We start from the raw sequence: 19,547 nt of genomic DNA, 5'->3' as shown, positions 1-19,547 counted from the left end.
ACCTATCGGAGATCTCGACACCTCAACTGATGACTTTCCTCCTCGTCCCAACCACTGGCCCAATGGAGCTCCCAACACATCCAACGCTGACTTCCCACCTCGTCCCCGACCACTGACCCATCAGAGTTCCCGACACCTCGAACGGTGACTTCCCACCTCGTCCCCGACCACTGACCCTTAGAGCTCACGACACCTCAAACACTAATTCTCGACTCAGCCACAGCTGCCTGTCCATTAGATCTCCCGATACCTCGAACAGTGACTTCTTACCTTAGACCTGACTGCCCGCCCATCAAACGCCTGACATCACGAACGGTGACTTCCTACCTCGACCCTGGTCGCCTGCCCATCGAAGCTCCCAATGAGACAGATAATCACCTTGGGCCCGACCTCCCCCGCAGTTGGATGTGCATTTTGAGGCACACAATCTCTATTATTAGTTTAACCCAATGGTTTTCAAACTACCACCCCCCGCCCCCCTCCCCAACTCACATTCCACCTTAAGTAATCCCTACGCCAACAGAGCTCTGTGATTAGTAAAGGATGGGATGTGAGTAGGAAGGAAAGATTGAGAACTGCTGCTCTGGACCCAATTGTCACTGAAAGATTTTGCTTGAGAAAAGTGGTCCTTTAGAGTTCTGAAACCGTGTCAATTCAGGACATTTAAACCAGTGGGCTTCAAATCTTTTTCTTCCCACTCATATCCCACCTTAACCAATCCCTACTAATCACAGAACACCTATGGCGTAGGTGGAATATGAGTTTACGAGGGGCAGTTTGAAATTTGCTTTAATTCACTGTGTTCTTTATTCATTTCGGGATCATTTGGATCTCCAGAGAGTCTGCGATGATGGCCCTCATCTCCTCCATGAATTTCAACTTCTGGCCTTCCAAAATACGGTAATTTTGATTCTACTTTCAGCAAAAGTAGGATCAAATGTAATGAGTCAACCCCTTAAATGTGACATTAAAAAAATCCCAAAAATCTGACTTTTACACAGTATACACAGTATTTGGGCAGTGCAGCCTCTCTGAACTGTTACCATCCTGTATGTTTAAATTAAATTAATCCTATTTTTGTTTTTAATTCTTCCTTCATTCCCCCCTACCCACTCTGGGGAGCAATTATCAAACCCACCCCCCTGCACGACCTTGGGATGGAAGAGGAAACTCCACAGGGGGACGGGGTGTCGGGTGTTGGGGAAACCCGCTCGCAGGCTCAGATCGGGGGGCCTGGCCATGGGAGCTGGAACGCAAGTGAGGGGAGCTGCCTGGGCAGATCCGGGTGGGAGCGCAAGCCAGGCAGGTGCTCGAGCGCATCACGGTACTCAATGGAGACGGCTGCGGCGGCGCCTGGCACGGGAGCCAAGGAGGGATACAAGGAAGAGTAGAGCCCGTCGTACTCACCGCAGGTCTGCCAGAGCGCTTGGCTCGTCTGCAACTGCTCCGCACCTACGTGCTGAACACAGAGCAAGGAAGGTATGGGTCAGCATCTGAAATGGCAGGGCAGCTCCACTTTCCTCTCGGAGGCCCATCGCCAGGCAGGGACATTTTTCATCCCCACCACCCCCCCTCCCCCCACCCCTGCCCTCCCCCAACCTCATCCCGGAGTTCACCAGCACAGGGGAAGGCCTTCGATTTTGGGGGAGGGGGATGTAGTGCGAGCAGCCAAGAGAGGGAATGGTGGCGGTGTACTGTGGATCAGGAGGAGGCAAGGAGGAGACTCTGGGTGTTTATCCCCTCCTTCCACCGACAGCCCCTCTCCCAGGGGTGCGACACAAGGTTCTTTCCCCTCTGTGTTCCATGGGCCCAACAATAAACACATTCCCCTGTCACTCCAGGGATGTGACAATAAACATCCTCCCTTGCCAATCCAGGAATGCAACGCCAAACATTGTCCCGCCATCTCAGGGGTGCAACAGTAAGCATCCTCCCCGAGCACCCCAGGGGCACAACGGAACCCACACTCCCCTGCCACCCCAGGGGTGTGACGACCACTATACTCCCCAATGGGTGCAACAATGAACACCCTTCCCTGCCACCCCAGGGGCACGGCAACAACCGCACTCCCCCATGGGTGCGATGATGAACACCCTGCCCTGCCACCCCTGGGGCACGACAACAACCACCCTGCCCTGGTACCCGAGGGGTGCGACAACAGCTACACTCCCCCATGGGTGAGACAATGAACACCCTCCCCTGCTACCCCAGGGGAACGACAACAGCCATCCTCCCCTGGCACCTGAGGGGTGTGACAACAACTATACTCCCCCATGGGTGTGATGATGAACACCCTACCCTGTCACTCCAGGGGCGTGACGACAACCACCCTGCCCTGCCATTCCAGGGGCGTGATGACAACCACACTCCCACACAGATGCGACAGTAAACACCAACCCCTGCCCACCCCAGGGGCATGACAGTAAATACCTTCCACTGCCCACCCCAGGGGCGCGACAGTAAATACCTTCCACTGCCCATCCCAGGGATGTGACAGTGAACACTTTCCTCTCCCACTCCAGGGATGTGACAGTAAACACCTTCCCCTGCTACTCCAGGGAGAGATGGAAAGGGGAGAGGGAGAGAGAGAAATTTTTGCATCGTTGGGTAATTTAGAGTTGCAGAGAATGGACAGGTGGAAGTGGAGCTGAGTCCACGGCCAGATCAGCCCAGAGGAGAGCAGGCTCAATGGCCGACTCCTCCTCTGAGTTTTTGCATCGTGTTCTCTCCGAGCCTCAGGGATTCATGATCTGAGGGGCTCGCCCCCTGTGGAGGAGGCAAGAGAGGCGAGAAATCCATCCGAGCTGCCTCCCTCTCCTCCCAGCAGAGGACTTCTATTGTAAGGACGCCAGGAAAGGGGTGTGGTTAGGGGCCATGATAGGAGAAAGGCGAGTCACTCACCGTGCCACTGTCGTGTTGCCCAGAGCTGGCCAGGGGGTGGTGAGGGGCGACCTCTGATCCACGATCGGCCTCCGACGAGTTCCGCAGGATCTCCAGGGAGTCTGCGATGATGGCCCTCATCTCCTCAATGAATTTCAGCTTCTGGCCTTCCAACATGAAGTTATTTTCCACCTGCGGCAGGAGGAGGAGAGGCTGCTCACTCTAGTGGCCAGTCAGCAGAGAAAGCAACAGAGAGCAGTAGGGAGGTCGGAGGCCAGGGCAAGAGATGCTAGTTTCATTTTTATATTTTTAGAGATGCAGCCACACTAACTGGCCCTTTCGGCCCTCGAGTCTATGCTGCTCAAATACTACCACACTTGCATATAAAATTGTGAAAGGCATAGACAAAGTAGAAGTCAGTAAGTTGTTCCCATTAGTGGGGGAGACATCGCCTCAAGATTTAGGACGGAGATGAGGGGAATCTGTGGAATTCACTGCCCATTGAAGCACATTTTTGAATCGCAGCAGGCTGTCGAGAAGGCCAATGGAACGTTGGCCTTCATGGCTGGAGGGTTTGAATTTAGGAGCAGGGAGGTTCAGCTGCAGCTGTACAAGGTCCTGGTGAGGCCACATCTGGAGAACTGCGTAAAGTTCTGGTCTTCTGACTTGAGGAAGGGTAGACTGGCTTTAGAGGTGGTGCAGAGGAGGTTCACCAGATTGATTCCAGGGGTGAGGGGATTGGCCTATGAGAACAGATTGAGTCATCTGGGACTGGACTCGCTGGAATTTAGAAGAATGAGAGGGGATCTTATAGAAATGTAAAAAATTATGAAAGGCATAGATAAGGTAGCAGTTTGTAAGTTGTTCCCATTGGTGGGGGAGACGAGAACTGTGGGACATCGCCTCACGATCCAGGGTAATAGGTTTAAGATGGAGATGAGGAGGAACTGCTTTTCCCAGAGGGTGGGGGATCTGTGGAATTCACTGCCCATCGAAGCAGTGGAGGCGACCTCAGTAAATATATTTAAGACAAGGTTGGATACATTTTTACATCGTAGGGAAATTAGGGGATGTGGGGAAAAGGCAGGTCGGTGGAGATGAGCCTATCATCAGATCAGTTGTGATCTCATTGAATAGTGGAGCAAACTTGACGGGCTGGGTGGCCGACTCCTGCTCCTGTCTCTCATGTTCTTAACCTGCAGAGCCCATTCATTTTTGGAGAATTATTATTATTTATTTTTTAAATTTTTTATATTTCACACTATAAACCATATTGATCAAGATGCATACATTTTCCTTTTCAAATATAGTGTCGTTTTCTCCCCCGCTTCCCTCCTCCCCTCCCACTTACTTAAAGTTCAGAATCTAAGATACATTAAACCCGTTAAACAATGTTGTCACTCAATAAAAATAAACAAGAAATTCCACTGAGTCAGTTTTTTTCATTATCTTCTCCTTCTGTCATTTTAGGTGGTAGATGTCCACAGTAGGTTTTCTCTATTGTGTTTCATGTATGGCTCCCATATTTGTTCAAATATTGTAATGTTATTTCTTAAATTGAATGTTATTTTTTTCTAATGGAATACATTTATTCATTTCTATATACCATTGCTGTATTCTCAAATTATCTTCTAATTTCCAGGTTGACAAAATACATTTTTTTGCTACAGCTAGGGCTATCATAACAAATCTTTTTTGTGCTCCATCCAAATCAAGTCCAAATTCTTTGCTTTTTATATTACTTAGGAGGAAGATCTCTGGGTTTTTTGGTATATTGCTTTTTGTGATTTTATTTAGTATCTGGTTTAGATCTTCCCAAAATTTTTTCACTTTCTCACATGTCCAGATTGCATGAATTGCTGTTCCCATTTCCTTTTTACAGCGAAAACATCTGTCTCATACTGTTGGGTCCCATTTATTTAGCTTTTGAGGTGTAATGTATAACCTGTGTATCCAGTTATATTGTATCATACGTAACATTGTGTTTATTGTATTTCTCATGGTTCCGGTGCATAGTTTCTCCCATGTTTCATTCTTTATCTTTATGCTTAGATCTTGTTCCCATTTTTGTTTGGTTTTACCATTTGTTTCCTCATTCTCCTTTTCTTGTAGTTTAATATACGTTTGTTATAAATATTTTGATTATCATTGTATCTGTAATCACATATTCAAAATTACTTCCTTCTGGTAACCTCAGACTGTTTCCCAATTTGTCCTTCAAGTAGGATTTCAGTTGGTAGTATGCCAACCTTGTATCGTCAGTTATATTATATTTATCCTTCAATTGTTCAAAGGATAATAGTTTATTTCCCGAAAAACAATTCTCTATTCTTTTGATCCCTTTTTTCTCCCATTCTCTAAAGGAAAGGTCATCTATTGTAAAAGGGATTAGGTGATTTTGTGTCAGTATTAGTTTTGGTAGTTGGTAATTTGTTTTATTCCTTTCTACATGAATCTTCTTCCAAATGTTGAGCAGATGATGCCATACCGGAGAATTTCTACGTAGAACCAATTTTTCATCCCTTTTATCTAATATGTTCATGTATCTTCTCCCCTATTTTATCTAGTTCTAATCAAGTCCAATCTGGCTTTTCCCTTGTTTGATAAAAAACTGATAGGTATCTTAATTGTGCAGCTCTATAATAATTTTAAAAGTTTGGCAGTTGTAAGCCTCCTTGTTTATACCATTCTGTTAATTTATCTAGTGCTATCCTCGGTTTCCCCTCTTTCCATAAAAATTTCCTTATTATTTTCTTTAAATCCTTAAAAAATTTCTCTGTTAATCGTATTGGTAATGTCTGAAATAAAAATTGTATCCTTGGGAAAATGTTCATTTTAATACAGTTTATCCTTCCTATCAGTTTTAGTGGTAAATCTTTCCAATGCTCTAAGTCGTCTTGTAATTTTTTCATTAGTGGATAATAATTGAGTTTATATAGATGGCTGAGGTTTTTATTTATTTGTATATCAAGATATCGCATTGCTTGCGTTTGCCATCTGAATGGTGATTCTTTCTCAAATTTTGAGAAATCCGCATCATTCATTGGCATTGCTTCGCTTTTATTTGCGTTAATCTGGTACCCCGACACTTCTCCATATTCCTTCAATTTCCTATGTAATTCTTTTATTGATATTTCTGGTTCTACTAAGTATATTATAACGTCATCTGCAAATAGACTGATTTTATATTCCTTGTCTTTTATTTTTATCCCTTTTATTTTATTTTCTGTTCTTATCAGTTCTGCCAGTGGTTCTATGGCTAAAGCGAACAATAAAGGAGATAGTGGGCATCCCTGCCTTGTTGATCTGCTTAAGTTAAATTGTTTTGATATATATCCGTTTACTGTCACTTTTGCCAATGGCCCCTTATATAATGCTTTAATCCAATTAATATATTTCTCTGGTAAGCTGAATTTTTGTAGTACTTTGAATAAATAATTCCATTCTACTCTGTCAAAGGCCTTCTCTGCGTCTAAAGCAACCGCTACTGTTGGAGTTTTATTTCCTTCTACTGCATGAATTAAGTTAATAAATTTACAGATATTGTCTGTTGTTTGTCTTTTTTTAATAAATCCAGTGTAGTCTACATTTACTATTTTTGGTACATAGTCGGCTAATCTGTTTGCTAATAGTTTAGCTATTATCTTATAATCTGTGTTAAGTAAAGATATTGGTCTATATGACGCTGGTATAAGTGGATCTTTCCCTGTCTTTGGTATTACTGCAATTATTGCTGTTTTACATGACTCTGGTAAGCTTTGTTTTTATCAGTCTGGTTGATTACTTCCAGAAGGGGAAGAATTAATAAATCTTTAAATGTTTTATAGAATTCTATTGGGAATCCATCCTCTCCTGGTGTTTTATTGTTCCATAGTTTTTTTATTATCTCCTGTATTTCTTCTATTTCAAATGGTTTTGTTAATTTATTTTGTTCCTCTGTTTGTAATTTCGGTAGTTCAATTTTAGTTAAAAATTCATCTATTTTATCCTCTTTCCCTTCGTTTTCAGTTTGATATGGTTGTTCATAGAATTCTCTAAAGTTTTCAAAAATCTCCATTGGATTATATGTGATTTGCTTGTCTTTTTTCCTTAATGCCAATACCATCCTCTTAGTTTGTTCTGTCTTAAGCTGCCATGCTAGAATTTTGTGTGTTTTTTCTCCTAGTTCATAATATTTCTGTTTTGTCTTCATTATGTTCTTTTCCACCTTATATGTTTTGTAATGATTCATATTTTATTTTTTTTTATCTGCCAATTCTCTTCTTTTAGTTGTGTCATCCTTCATTGCTAATTTTTTTTCTATATTTGCTATTTCCCTTTCCAACTGTTCTGTTTCCTGGTTGTAGTCCTTCTTCATCTTGGTTACATAACTTATTATTTGCCCTCTGATGAATGCTTTCATTGCATCCCATAGTATAAACTTATCTTTCACTGATTCCGTATTTATTTCAAAGTACATTTTAATTTGTCGTTCAATGAATTCTCTAAAATCCTGCCTTTTAAGTAGCATGGAGTTTAATCTCCATCTATACATTCTTGGTGGGATGTCCTCTAATTCTTTGTCAATAACAGGGGTGAGTGGTCTGATAATAGTCTAGCTTTATATTCCGTTTTCCTAACTCTCTCTTGCATGTGAGCTGATAACAGGAATAGGTCTATTCTTGAGCATGTTTTATGTCTGCCCGAATAATATGAATATTCCTTTTCCTTTGGGTGTTGTTTCCTCCATATATCCAAAAGTTGTATTTCTTCCATCGATTTAATTATAAATTTGGTTACTTTTTCTTTCTATTAATTTTTTTCCCAGTTTTATCCATGTTTGAATCCAAATTAAGATTGAAGTCCCCTCCTATTAGTATGTTCCCTTGCGTATCTGCTATCTTCAAAAAGATATCTTGCATAAATTTTTGATCTTCTTCATTAGGTGAATATACATTGAGTAAATTCCAAAACTCTGAATATATCTGATATTTTATCATTACATATCTCCCTGCTGGATCTATTATTTCCTCTTCTATTTTGATTGGTACATTTTTACTGATTAATATAGCTACTCCTCTAGCTTTTGAATTATATGATGCTGCTGTTACATGTCCTATCCAATCTCTCTTTAATTTCTTGTGTTCCACTTCGGTTAAGTGTGTCTCTTGTATGAATGCTATATCAATTTTTTTCTTTTTTCAATAAATTTAACAGTTTCTTCCTTTTGATTTGGTTATGTATTCCATTAATATTTAAAGTCATACAATTCAACATAGCCATCTTATACATTATTTATCTTTCCTTTCTGTTTGCTCATCATCACCTTCCCTTCTTATCCATTTCTGTTTTTTTTTAAGCACATTATAAGAAAACATTTCTAAAACATAAAATATTTCCATTAAGGGGAGTCACATGATGGAGTAGTGGCCGGTCAGGGAATTCCAGCCCTCTCCCGAAAAGTTAAAAAAACACACAAAGCACAAAGGTACAAGATTAAAATTTATAATAAAGTAAAAATAAAGGTGAGAAGAAAATGGCAGCGAAGAGAGAAAAGTCGAAAACAACGGGAAGAAAAGAGGAAGAAAGAATGTCGGAAGAAGAAGGTGAAGGCCTTACCTGTCCGAGAAGGCCCGTCGCGGTCCCTCAGGTCAGTGGAAGTCCCGGGCTCGGGACTACAAAAATGGCTCACAGAGCCGAGTAAAAGTGCACAACCGTGCATGAAAAAAACAACACTGACGGGAGGGGGGAACAGCTGCGGAGTCGATTTCCACAGCTGAGAGAGACACCTGCAGCACAGCAGCAGGTGCAGAACACAGACAATAATGACAACAAGAAAGAAGAGGGTAAAATGAAAACAAGGAAACAACAGATGGTCAATCCAGAGGAAGAAGAAGAACAGAAAGAAATGTAAGAAGAGGAGAAAGGCAAGACAATGGATGTTACTTTTTTTAAAGAATATATGGAATCAGTGAAAGAATGGCAATTACAAGAATTTAATGAGATAAAAAGAAGAATTAAGAATGCAGAAGAAAAAATGAATAAAATAGAAATGGTCATGTCAGAGATAGGAAAAAGAGTGAAAAATATGGAAGAATGAGAAATAATTGTAGAAATGGAAGTAGAGGACTTAAAAGAGAAATTAGAAGAGTCTAATAAAAAAGTTAAAGAGGACATGAGCTGTTAGCTCAGAAGATAGATATAATAGAAAACTATAATAGAAGAAATAATATAAAGATAGTGGGCCTTAAAGAAGATGAAGAAGGCAAGAATATGAGAGAATTTATAAAAGATTGGATCCCCAGGGTCCGAGGAAGACCAGAATTACAGGAAGAAATGGAAATAGAAAGGGCATACAGAACATTAGCCCCGAAACCACAACCGCAGCAAAAACCAAGATCCATTTTAGTAAAATTCTTAAGATATACGACAAGAGAAAATATATTGGAGAAAGCAATGAAGAAAGTAAGAGAAGACAAAAAGCCACTGGAATATAAAGGTCAAAAAATTTTTTTCTATCCAGATATAAGTTTTGAACTCCTGAAGAAGAGGAAGGAGTTCAATACAGCAAAAATGATCTTATGGAAAAAAGGATATAAACTTATGTTAAAGTACCCAGCGGTACTTAAAATAGTTATTCCAGGGCAACAAAACAGACTATTCTCGGATCCAGAGGAAGCAAGAAAATTTGCAGAACAACTACAAAACAAGCAGAGAGATGAAGACATGTATAGAGAGTAAAAATGACCACGAACTATATGTATGTGTGTAAAGGGGTATATGTGTGTATATATATATATATATATATATATAGTGTGTATACATGAATGTATACATATTTAGAGGAAAATATATAGAGTATAGACAAGAATTAATAAGGGAGGGAAAGGGAATAGAGGGAATAAGGAGGGAATTAAAAGAGTGACCTTTGTTACATATGAAAATTGAAATCTTTTCTGGGGCGGGCTGGGTGGGGAGGAGTTACGGTCACTACAAAATCAGTTGACGTTTGCGAGTGAATTCGCAAATCCAAATGGAGAGGGGAGATGTGGTTGCCCGACAAGGGATAAAGGGCAACTCAGGAGGGGGAGGGGAGAATGGGGTTAAATAAGTTTTAAATAAGAGAATAAGGAAAATGTTTTATGTTTTAGAAATGTTGTCTTATGAAGTGTTCAAAACAAGAAAGCAGAAATGGATAAGAAGGAAAGGTGATGATGGAGAAACAGAAAGGGAAGATAAACAAAGTATGAAATGGCTACGCTGAACTATATCACTTTAAATATTAACGGAATACATAACCAAATTAAAAGGAAGAAACTGCTAAATTTACTGAAAAAATTGATATAGCATTTGTGCAAGAAACACATTTAACTGAATTGGAGCACAAGAAATTAAAGAGAGATTGGGTAGGACATGTTACAGCAGTGTCGTATAATTCAAAAGCAAGAGGAGTAGCTATATTAATTAGTAAAAATGTGCCATTTAAAATAGAAGAGGAAATAATAGATCCAGAAGGGAGATATGTAATGATAAAATGCCAGATATATTCGGAGTTTTGGAATCTACTCAATGTATATTCACCTAACGAAGAAGATCAAAAGTTTATGCAAGATATTTTTTTGAAGATAGCAGATAGGCAAGGGAACATATTAATTGGAGGGGATTTCAACCTGAATTTGGATTCAAATATGGACAAAACTGGGAAAAAAATTAACAGAAAGAACAAAGTAACCAAATTTATAATTAAATCGATGGAAGAAATGCAACTTTTGGATATATGGAGGAAACAACACCCAAAAGAAAAGGAGTATTCATATTACTCGGCTAGACATAAAACATACGCAAGAATAGACCTATTTTTGTTATCAGCTCGTATGCAAGATAGAGTAAGAAAAACAAAATATAAAGCTAGAATATTATCGGACCATTCACCCTTGATATTGACAATAGAGTTAGAGGACATACCTCCAAGAATGTATAGATGGAGATTAAACTCCATGCTACTTAAAAGGCAGGATTTTAGAGAATTAATTGAAAGACAAATTAAAATGTATTTTGAAATAAATACGGAATCAGTGAAAGATAAGTTTATACTATGGGATGCAATGAAAGCGTTCATTAGAGGGCAAATAATAAGTTACGTAACCAAGGTGAAGAAGGACTATAATCAGGAAACAGAGCAGTTGGGAAGGGAAATAGCAAATATAGGAAAAGAATTAGCAATGAAGGAAGATACAACTAAAAGAAGAGAATTGGCAGATAAAAAAATAAAATATGAAACACTACAAACATATAAGGTGGAGAAGAACATAATGAAGACAAAACAGAAATATTATGAACTAGGGGAAAAAACGTACAAAATTCTAGCATGGCAGCTTAAGACAGAACAAGCTAAGAAAATGGTATTGGCATCAAGGAAAAAAGACAAACAAATCACATATAATCCAACGGAGATCAAGGAAAACTTTAGAGAATTCTATGAACAAGTATACCAAACTGAAAACGAAGGGAAAGAAGACAAAATAGATGAATTTTTAACTAAAATTGAACTACCAAAATTACAAATAGAGGAACAAAATAAATTATAGAACCATTTGAAATAGTAGAAATACAAGAGATAATAAAAAAAATTACCAAATAATAAAACACCAGGAGAGGATGGATTCCCAATAGAATTCTATAAAACATTTAAAGATTTATTAATTTTTCCCCTCCTGGAAGTAATCAACCAGATTGATAAAACACAAAGCTTACCAGATTCATGTAAAACAGCAATAATTACAGTAATACTAAAGCAAGGGAAAGATCCACTCGCACCAGCGTCATATAGACCAATATCATTACTTAACACAGATTATAAGATAATAGCTAAACTATTAGCAAACAGATTAGCAGAGTATGTACCTAAAATGGTAAATCTAGACCAAACTGGATTTATTAAAAAAAGACGCACAACAGACAATATTTGTAAATTTATTAACTTAATTCATGAAGTAGAAGGGAGTAAAGCGCCAACAGTAGCAGTTGCTTTAGACGCAGAGAAGGCCTTTGACAGAGTAGAATGGAATTATTTATTCAAAGTATTGCAAAAATTCAGTTTACCAGAGAAGTATATTAATTGGATTAAAGCATTATATAAGGGGCCATTGGCGAAAGTGACAGTAAATGGATATATATCAAAGCAATTTAACTTAAGCAGGTCAACACGGCAGGGATGCCCACTATCACCCTTATTGTTCGCGTTAGCTATAGAACCACTAGCAGAATTGATAAGAACAGAAAATAATATAAAAGGGATAAAAATAAAAGACAAGGAATATAAAATCAGTTTATTTGCAGATGATGTTATAGTATACTTAACAGAACCAGAACTATCAATAAAAGAATTATATAAGAAATTGAATGAAATCAGGGGACTTCAGGAGAGAATATAAAAGTCATTGCAGCTAGCAACCAGGTGATTGGAGGAGTTGTAATCACATGACCAGGTGTTCGAGTGGAGCATCTGAATAAAATAAACTGTGGCAGAGCTTCAGAGAGGCCAGTGTGTGGGTGGCGCAGTATAGGACTGGAATTTTGAGGTTTTGGCTTGAGAGTTTTGGTGAGAAGATAAGGACGAGCTTCTTTCAGGTAATCTAGGGTCAGGTAAGACCTTTGCATATAAACAAAGAATAGGTAATGGAGATGGCAGTGGAATGTTCTGGACAGGTATATGGATGAGAAGAAGATGGAGGGTTATGGGCATTGTGCAGGGAGGTGGGACTAGAAAGGGGTGTTTGGTTCGGTGCGGACTAGAAGGGCCTAATGGCCTGTTTCCGTGCTGTAATTGTTATGTTATGTTATGTTAATATGGAGAAGTGTCGGGTTACAAGATTAATGTAAATAAAAGTGAAGCAATGCCAATGAATAATGCGGATTTCTCAAAATCTAATCACCATTCAGATGGCAAATGCAAGCAATAACCTAGGTATACAAATAAATAAAAATCTCAGCCATCTTTTTAAACTCAATTATTATCCACTGATGAAAAAATTACAGGACGATTTAGAGCATTGGAAAGATTTATCATTAACACTAATAGGAAGGATAAACTGTATTAAAATGAACATTTTCCCAAGGATATTATATCTATTTCAGGCATTGCCAATACACTTGTCAGAGAAATTCTTCAAGGAGTTAAAGAAAATAATAAGGAAATTTTTATGGAAAGGGGGGAAACCAAGGATAGCACTAGATAAATTAACAGAATGGTATGAACAAGGAGGCTTACAACTGCCAAACTTTAAAAATTATTATAGAGCCGCATAATTAAGATACCTATCAGATTTTTATCAAACAAGGGAAAAACCAGATTGGACCAGATTAGGACTATATAAAATAGGGGAGAAGAAACCTGAACATAAAGTATATAAATGGGATGAAAAATTGGTACAACGTAGGAGTTCTCCAGTATTACATCATCTACTCAATATATGGAAGAAGATTCATGTAGAAAGGAATAAAATAAATTATCAATTACCAAAACTAATATTGACGCAAAATCAGTTACTCCCTGTTACAATAGATAACCTTTCCTTTAGAGAATGGGAGGAAAAAGGGATCAAAAGAATAGAAAATTGTTTTTCAGGAAATAGATTATTATCCTTTGAACAAATGAAAGATAAATACAATATAACTCAAGATACAGTGCTGGCATATTACCAATTGAGATCCTACTTGAAGGACAAATTGGGAAGCAGTCTGTGGTTACCAGAGGGAAGTAATTTTGAATCTGTGATTACAGATACAATGATAATCAAAAGATTTATAACAAATATGTATTTTAAACTGCAAGAAAAGGAGAATGAAGAAACAAATGGTAAAACTAAACAAAAATGGGAACAAGATTTTAATATAAAGATAAAAAAGGAAACATGGGAGAAGTTATGTTCTGGAACGATGAGAAATACAATAAATATGAGGTTACGTATGATACAATATAACTGGATACACAGGCTATACATTACACCTCAAAAGTTAAATAAATGGGACCCAACAGTATCTGACAGATGTTTTTGATGTAAAAAAAGAAATGGGAACAACAATTCATGCAATCTGGACATGTGAGAAAGTAGAAAAATTTTGGGAAGATCTCAACCAAATATTAAATAAAATTACAGAAAACAATATACCAAAAAATCCAGAGATCTTCCTCCCAAGTAACATAAAAAACAAAGAATTTGGAATTGATTTGGATGGTGCACAAAAAAGATTTGTTATGATAGCCCTAGCTGTAGCAAAAAAAATGTATTATGTCAGCCTGGAAATTAGAAGATAACTTGAGAATACAACAATGGTATATAGAAATGAATAAATGTATTCCATTAGAAAAAATAACCTATAATTTAAGAAATAACATTACAATATTTGAACAAATATGGGAGCCATACATGAAACACAATAGAGAAAACCTACCGGGGACATTCACTACCTAATTTAACGAAAGGAGAAGGAAATGAAAAGAACTGACTCAGTGGAATTTCTTGTTTATTTTTATTGAATGACAACATTGTTTGACTGGTTTAATGTATCTTAGATTTTGTATTTTAAATGGATGGAGGGGGAGGTAGGGAGGGTGGGATGAGAGGAGGGAGGGGATGAGAAAATGACACTGTATATATTTGAAAAGGAAAATGTATGTATCATGGTCAATGTGGTTTATGGTGTGAAAAATAAAAAATTTAAAAAAAAATATTTCCATTATTCTCCTATCTAAAAATACTTTAACCCCATTATCCCCTCCCCTTCCTGAGTTGCCTTTTGTCCCTTGTCGGGCAACCACATCTCCCCTCTCCATTTGGATTTGCGAAATCACTCGCAAACGTCAACTGATTTCGCAGTAACCGTAATTATTCCCCACCCAGCCCCCCCCAGAAAAGATTTTAATCTTCATATATAACAAAGGTCACTCTCTTAATTCCCTCTTTACTTCCTCTCTTCCCTTACTTTCCCCTATTAATTCTATCTATACTCTATATATTTTCTTTTAAACATACATACACACATGTACACACATATATACATACACACACACACACACACACATATAGTTTGTGGTCATTTTTGCTCTCGTTACATGTCTTCACCTCTCTGTCTGTTTTGTAGTTGTTCTGCAAATTTTCGTGCTTCCTCCAGATCTGAGAATTGTCTGTTTTGCTGCCCTGGAATAACTATTTTAAGTACTGCTGGGTACTTTAGCATAAATTTATATCCTTTTTTCCATAGGATCGCTTTTGCTGTATTAAACTCCTTCCTCTTCTTCAGGAGTTCAAAACTTATATCTGGATAGAAAAAAAATTTTTGACCTTTGTTTTCCAGTGGCTTTTTATCTTCTCTTATTTTCTTCATTGCTTTCTCCAATATATTTTCTCTTGTTGTATATCTTAGGAATTTTACTAAAATGGATCTTGGTTTTTGTTGTGGTTGTGGTTTAGGGGCTAATGTTCTATGTGCCCTTTCTATTTCCATTTCTTCCTGTAATTCTGGTCTTCCTAGGACCCTGGGGATCCAATCTTTTATAAATTCTCTCATATTCTTGCTTTCTTCATCTTCCTTAAGGCCCACTATCTTTATCTTGTTTCTTCTATTATAATTTTCCATTATATCTATCTTCTGAGCTAACAGCTCTTGTGTCTCTAACTTTTTTATTAGATTCTTCTAATTTCTTTTTTAAGTCATCTACTTCCATTTCTATGGCTGTTTCTCGTTCTTCCACCTTGTCCACTCTTTTTTCTATATCTGACATGACCATCTCTAATCTATTCATTTTTTCTTCTGTACTTTTTATTCTTTTTATTTCACTTAATTCTTGTGATTGCCATTCTTTTATTGATTCCATATATTCTTTAAAAAAAAAACATATCCATGTACTTCTTCTTCCATTTCTCTGTGTTCTTCCTTTTCTTCTTCCTCTGGGTTGGTCATCTGTTGTTTCTTTGATTTCTTTTTACTCTCTTCTTTCTTGTTCTCGTTGTTTTCTATGTTCTCCTCTTGCTGCTGTGTTGTGGCTGTCAATTTCAGCTGTGGAGATCGACTCCTCAGCTGGTCCCCCCTCCCGTCAGTGTTTTTTTTGTCATGTGACTCCTTGCGCATACGCGGTTGCGCACTTTTGCTTGGCTCCGCGAGCCATTTTTGTAGACCTGAGCTCAGGACTTCGACTGACCTGAGGCTTCTCTCTCCACAGCGGGCCTCCTTGGACAGGTAAGGCCTTCACCTTCTTCCGATGTCTTTTCTTCTTCTCTTCTTCCCGTTGCTTTCGACTTTTCTTTCTTCGCTGCCATTTTCTTCCCACCTTTACTTTCACTTTATTTTAATTTTCGTGTTTGTGCCTTTGTGTTTTCTCTTTTTTTTAAAACTTTTCCGGAGAGGGCTGGAGTTCCCCGACCGGCCACTACTCCATCACGTGACTCCTTCCCAGAGAATTAATTGATGAATGGTAACTTTGGGTCCCTAACTGTTCCAAAGGCTTCCTGATCGTGTCAGAGGTTCAGATATGGAGCTCGAGTCGAACAGGACTCCATGTGGCTGTGGGAGCGCTGGAGGAGAATCCATGGACACTCAGTGTCTTTAAAAGAGTGTCTCTCTTTTGCTTTTCTTTCTCCTATCGTTAGGGGCACCAGGCAATGTTCACGGCGACTCTTTGTTTGCCTTTATGGCTGGGAAATGTTGAAGTGAGGGGGAAGGGGCAGTGAGGGGGAAGGGGCAGTGAGGGGGAAGGGGCAGTGAGGGGGAAGGGGCAGTGAGGGGGAAGGGGCAGTGAGGGGGAAGGGGCAGTGAGGGGGAAGGGGCAGTGAGGGGGAAGGGGCAGTGAGGGGGAAGGGGCAGTGAGGGGGAAGGGGCAGTGAGGGGGAAGGGGCAGTGAGGGGGAAGGGGCAGTGAGGGGGAAGGGGCAGTGAGGGGGAAGGGGCAGTGAGGGGGAAGGGGCAGTGAGGGGGAAGGGGCAGTGAGGGGGAAGGGGCAATGAGGGGACAATTAAAGGAAATTTGAACCTATTTATTCCATATCTGGATGTACGTTGGTGATTATTCTGTGCACACTATTGTCCAGAGAAACTGTGTTTCATCTGGTTGTACTTTTTGGCTGGCACGGTTAGCGTGACCATGTTTCAGCGCCAGCGACCCAGGTAAGAATTTCGCGCTGTCTGGAATGAGTTTGTATGTTCTCCTCCATGACATGTGTGGATTTTCCCTGGGGGAGCCCCGGTTTCCTCCAAAAAAACATGGGGGTTTGTAGGTTAAAAGGACCCATTACCATGCTCTACGTCTACTTTTAATGTACAGTCCGTGGATAAGGAACTTGAGTGGATGGAGAACAAGGGAAGGGATTTAGCAGGGAATACAGGCAAAAGGGAAGAAGGGTGTGCTGACATTGGAGAGGGTTCGGAGGAGGTACACAAGAACGATTCCGGGAATTAAAGGGTTCTTATATGAGGAACGTGAGACGGCTCTTGGCCTTTACTCATTGGAATTTAGGAGAATGAGGGAGATCTCATTGAAATATGTTGAATGTTGTAAGACGTGGTCAGAGTAGATGTAGAAAGGTTGTTTCCCACAGGAGAGTCTAGGACAAGAGGGCACATCTTCAGGATTGAAGGATGTCCATTTAGAACAGAGATATGGAGGAATTTCTTCAGCCAGAGGATGGTAAATCTGTGGAATTTGTGGTCACGAGTGGTTGTGGAGGCTGGGTCATTGGGTGTATTTAAGGCAGAGGTTCTTGATTAACCAGGGCATCAAAGGTTACAGGGAGAAGGCCAGGCAGTGGGGTTGTGGGAAAATGGATCAGCTCATGATTGAACGGTGGGACTAAATGGCCAACTTCTGCTCAATGTCTCATGGTCACTGGCTGACAGAAAGCTGCAGCAGAGGCCCAGGTGAGGGTTAAGGTGGGTGATCGGTTCAGTGAGAGAGCTCACCGTCCACCTCCCCAGCAGAGATGGGTGGAGGCGCCAGCGCACTAAGCGGACTTACCATGTAGATGGCAATGTCCTCGGGGTCGTCCCCATCCACGTCAAACTTGAAGGTGACCATCTTGTTGTTGTGAGTCTCCAGCTGGCACTCCACCATGTTATCACCCAGGTTGGACACCTGCCAGGGAGGGAATGGACTGGGGCAGTGATTGAAGGTCCAGAAGCTCCCCATGAGCCTCTCTCCCTCCTGTCGCTCATGCCCACAGGGAACCTGGTTCAGAACAGTAGAAAGCTTTGCGCCTCTGGCCAGGAGCCTGCCACCTTACAGGGATATGGATGATTACCGTCATGGTCAGCCACGGAGGGAGGGGGGTGGGCATGTGGCAAGGCCACAGGGAGTTCAGGGGAGGACACTGCGACAGTGGGGACCTCCCAGTGGCTGACCATTTCAATTTCACACCCCATTCCCACACACTCAACTGTTGGTGACCTTGTGCATTGTCAAACTGAGGCCACCCACATATTGGAGGAAAATCACCCAATATTCCATCTGGACACCCTCCAATTGGACGGCACTAACATCAACCTCCAGTTTATTTTCCTCTCTTTTTTTTCCCCAAATCCCTACGTCTCCTTTCCTTCAGCAGGCCACCCCTCTCCATCAGAGAATGACCCCCTCTCCCATCACCTCAGCTTTTTTCCATCTTTTGCCCTCCCATCTGTATCTACCTCTTACATTGGCCTATCTCCCCATGCCCTTTCTTCCCTGCGCTTCTCCCCATCCTCCCACCTCTCTTCCTCCATGCCTCTTCTTCCCTCCACCCTTGCCCCTTCCTCCCTCCCTGCCTCTTACCTCCACCTCTTGCCCCTTCCTCCCTCCTCTCCTCCTCGCTGCCCCTTCCTCCCCTCTCCCCCTCGCTTCCCCTTCCTCCCTCCTCACTGCCCCTTCCCCCCTCACTGTCCCTTCCCCCTCACTGCCCCTTCCCCCCTCACTGCCCCTTCCCCCCTCACTGCCCCTTCCCCCCTCACTGCCCCTTCCCCCCCTCACTGCCCATTCCCCCCTCACTGCCCCTTCCCCCCCTCACTGCCCCTTCCCCCCTCACTGCCCCTTCCCCCCTCACTGCCCCTTCCCCCCTCACCGCCCCTTCCCCCCTCACCGCCCCTTCCCCCCTCACCGCCCCTTCCTCCCTCCTCTACCCCTCGCTGCCCCTTCCTCCCTCCTCTAACCCTCACCGCCCCTTCCTCCCTCCACTCCTCGCTGCCCCTTCCTCCCTCCACCCCTCGTCGCCCTTTCCTCCCTCCACCCCTCACCTCTCCTGCCCCTTCTATTCTCCTCTCCTCCATTCCTCACTACTTCCTCCTCCTTCCTTGTCCTAGACTCTCCCACTGAAGGAAAACAACCCTTCCACATCTACTCTGTCCACGCCTTTCAACAATCAAAATGTTTCAATGAGATCCCTCCATCATTCTCCTAAATTCTAACGAGCACAGGCCAAGAGCTGCCAAACATTCCTCTTCTGGGACTCTTCTCCCCACAAACCACAGTGAGCTGGCCAGCTCCGATTACCTGAAGAACGGTCAGCTGGAACTTCGTCACCTTCTCCGGCCTCTCCCGTGCGCATGAAGGCCTTCTGAGTGGGGGCTTCTGGGCCTTCCCATTGCCAGGGTCGCCACCATTGGACACTTCTTTCACCGGGTCGGCAGTCGCGCTGGGGGAAGGGAAAACAAGAGCTGATCCGTA

General features: G+C 41.3%; 1 protein-coding gene across 8 annotated transcripts in view; it reads right to left on the bottom strand.

The window, feature by feature from the left end:
- Positions 1–19,547, bottom strand: part of LOC138759144 (serine/threonine-protein kinase WNK3-like) — a 134,455-nt gene that overhangs the window by 18,092 nt on the left and 96,816 nt on the right. For all 8 annotated transcript variants that reach the window (XM_069929131.1, XM_069929130.1, XM_069929137.1 and 5 more), the window contains 4 exons: positions 19,374–19,515; positions 17,868–17,984; positions 2,902–3,072; positions 1,408–1,459 (listed from right to left, as the gene is read on the bottom strand). In XM_069929131.1, coding sequence (XP_069785232.1) covers positions 1,408–1,459; positions 2,902–3,072; positions 17,868–17,984; positions 19,374–19,515 — 482 coding nt within the window. The remainder of the gene's footprint in view (positions 1–1,407; positions 1,460–2,901; positions 3,073–17,867; positions 17,985–19,373; positions 19,516–19,547) is intronic.

The sequence above is a fragment of the Narcine bancroftii genome, chromosome 3 (genome assembly GCF_036971445.1).
Source record: "Narcine bancroftii isolate sNarBan1 chromosome 3, sNarBan1.hap1, whole genome shotgun sequence".
Lineage (NCBI taxonomy): Eukaryota > Metazoa > Chordata > Chondrichthyes > Torpediniformes > Narcinidae > Narcine > Narcine bancroftii.
This window is presented reverse-complemented; position numbering and strand designations above follow the sequence as displayed.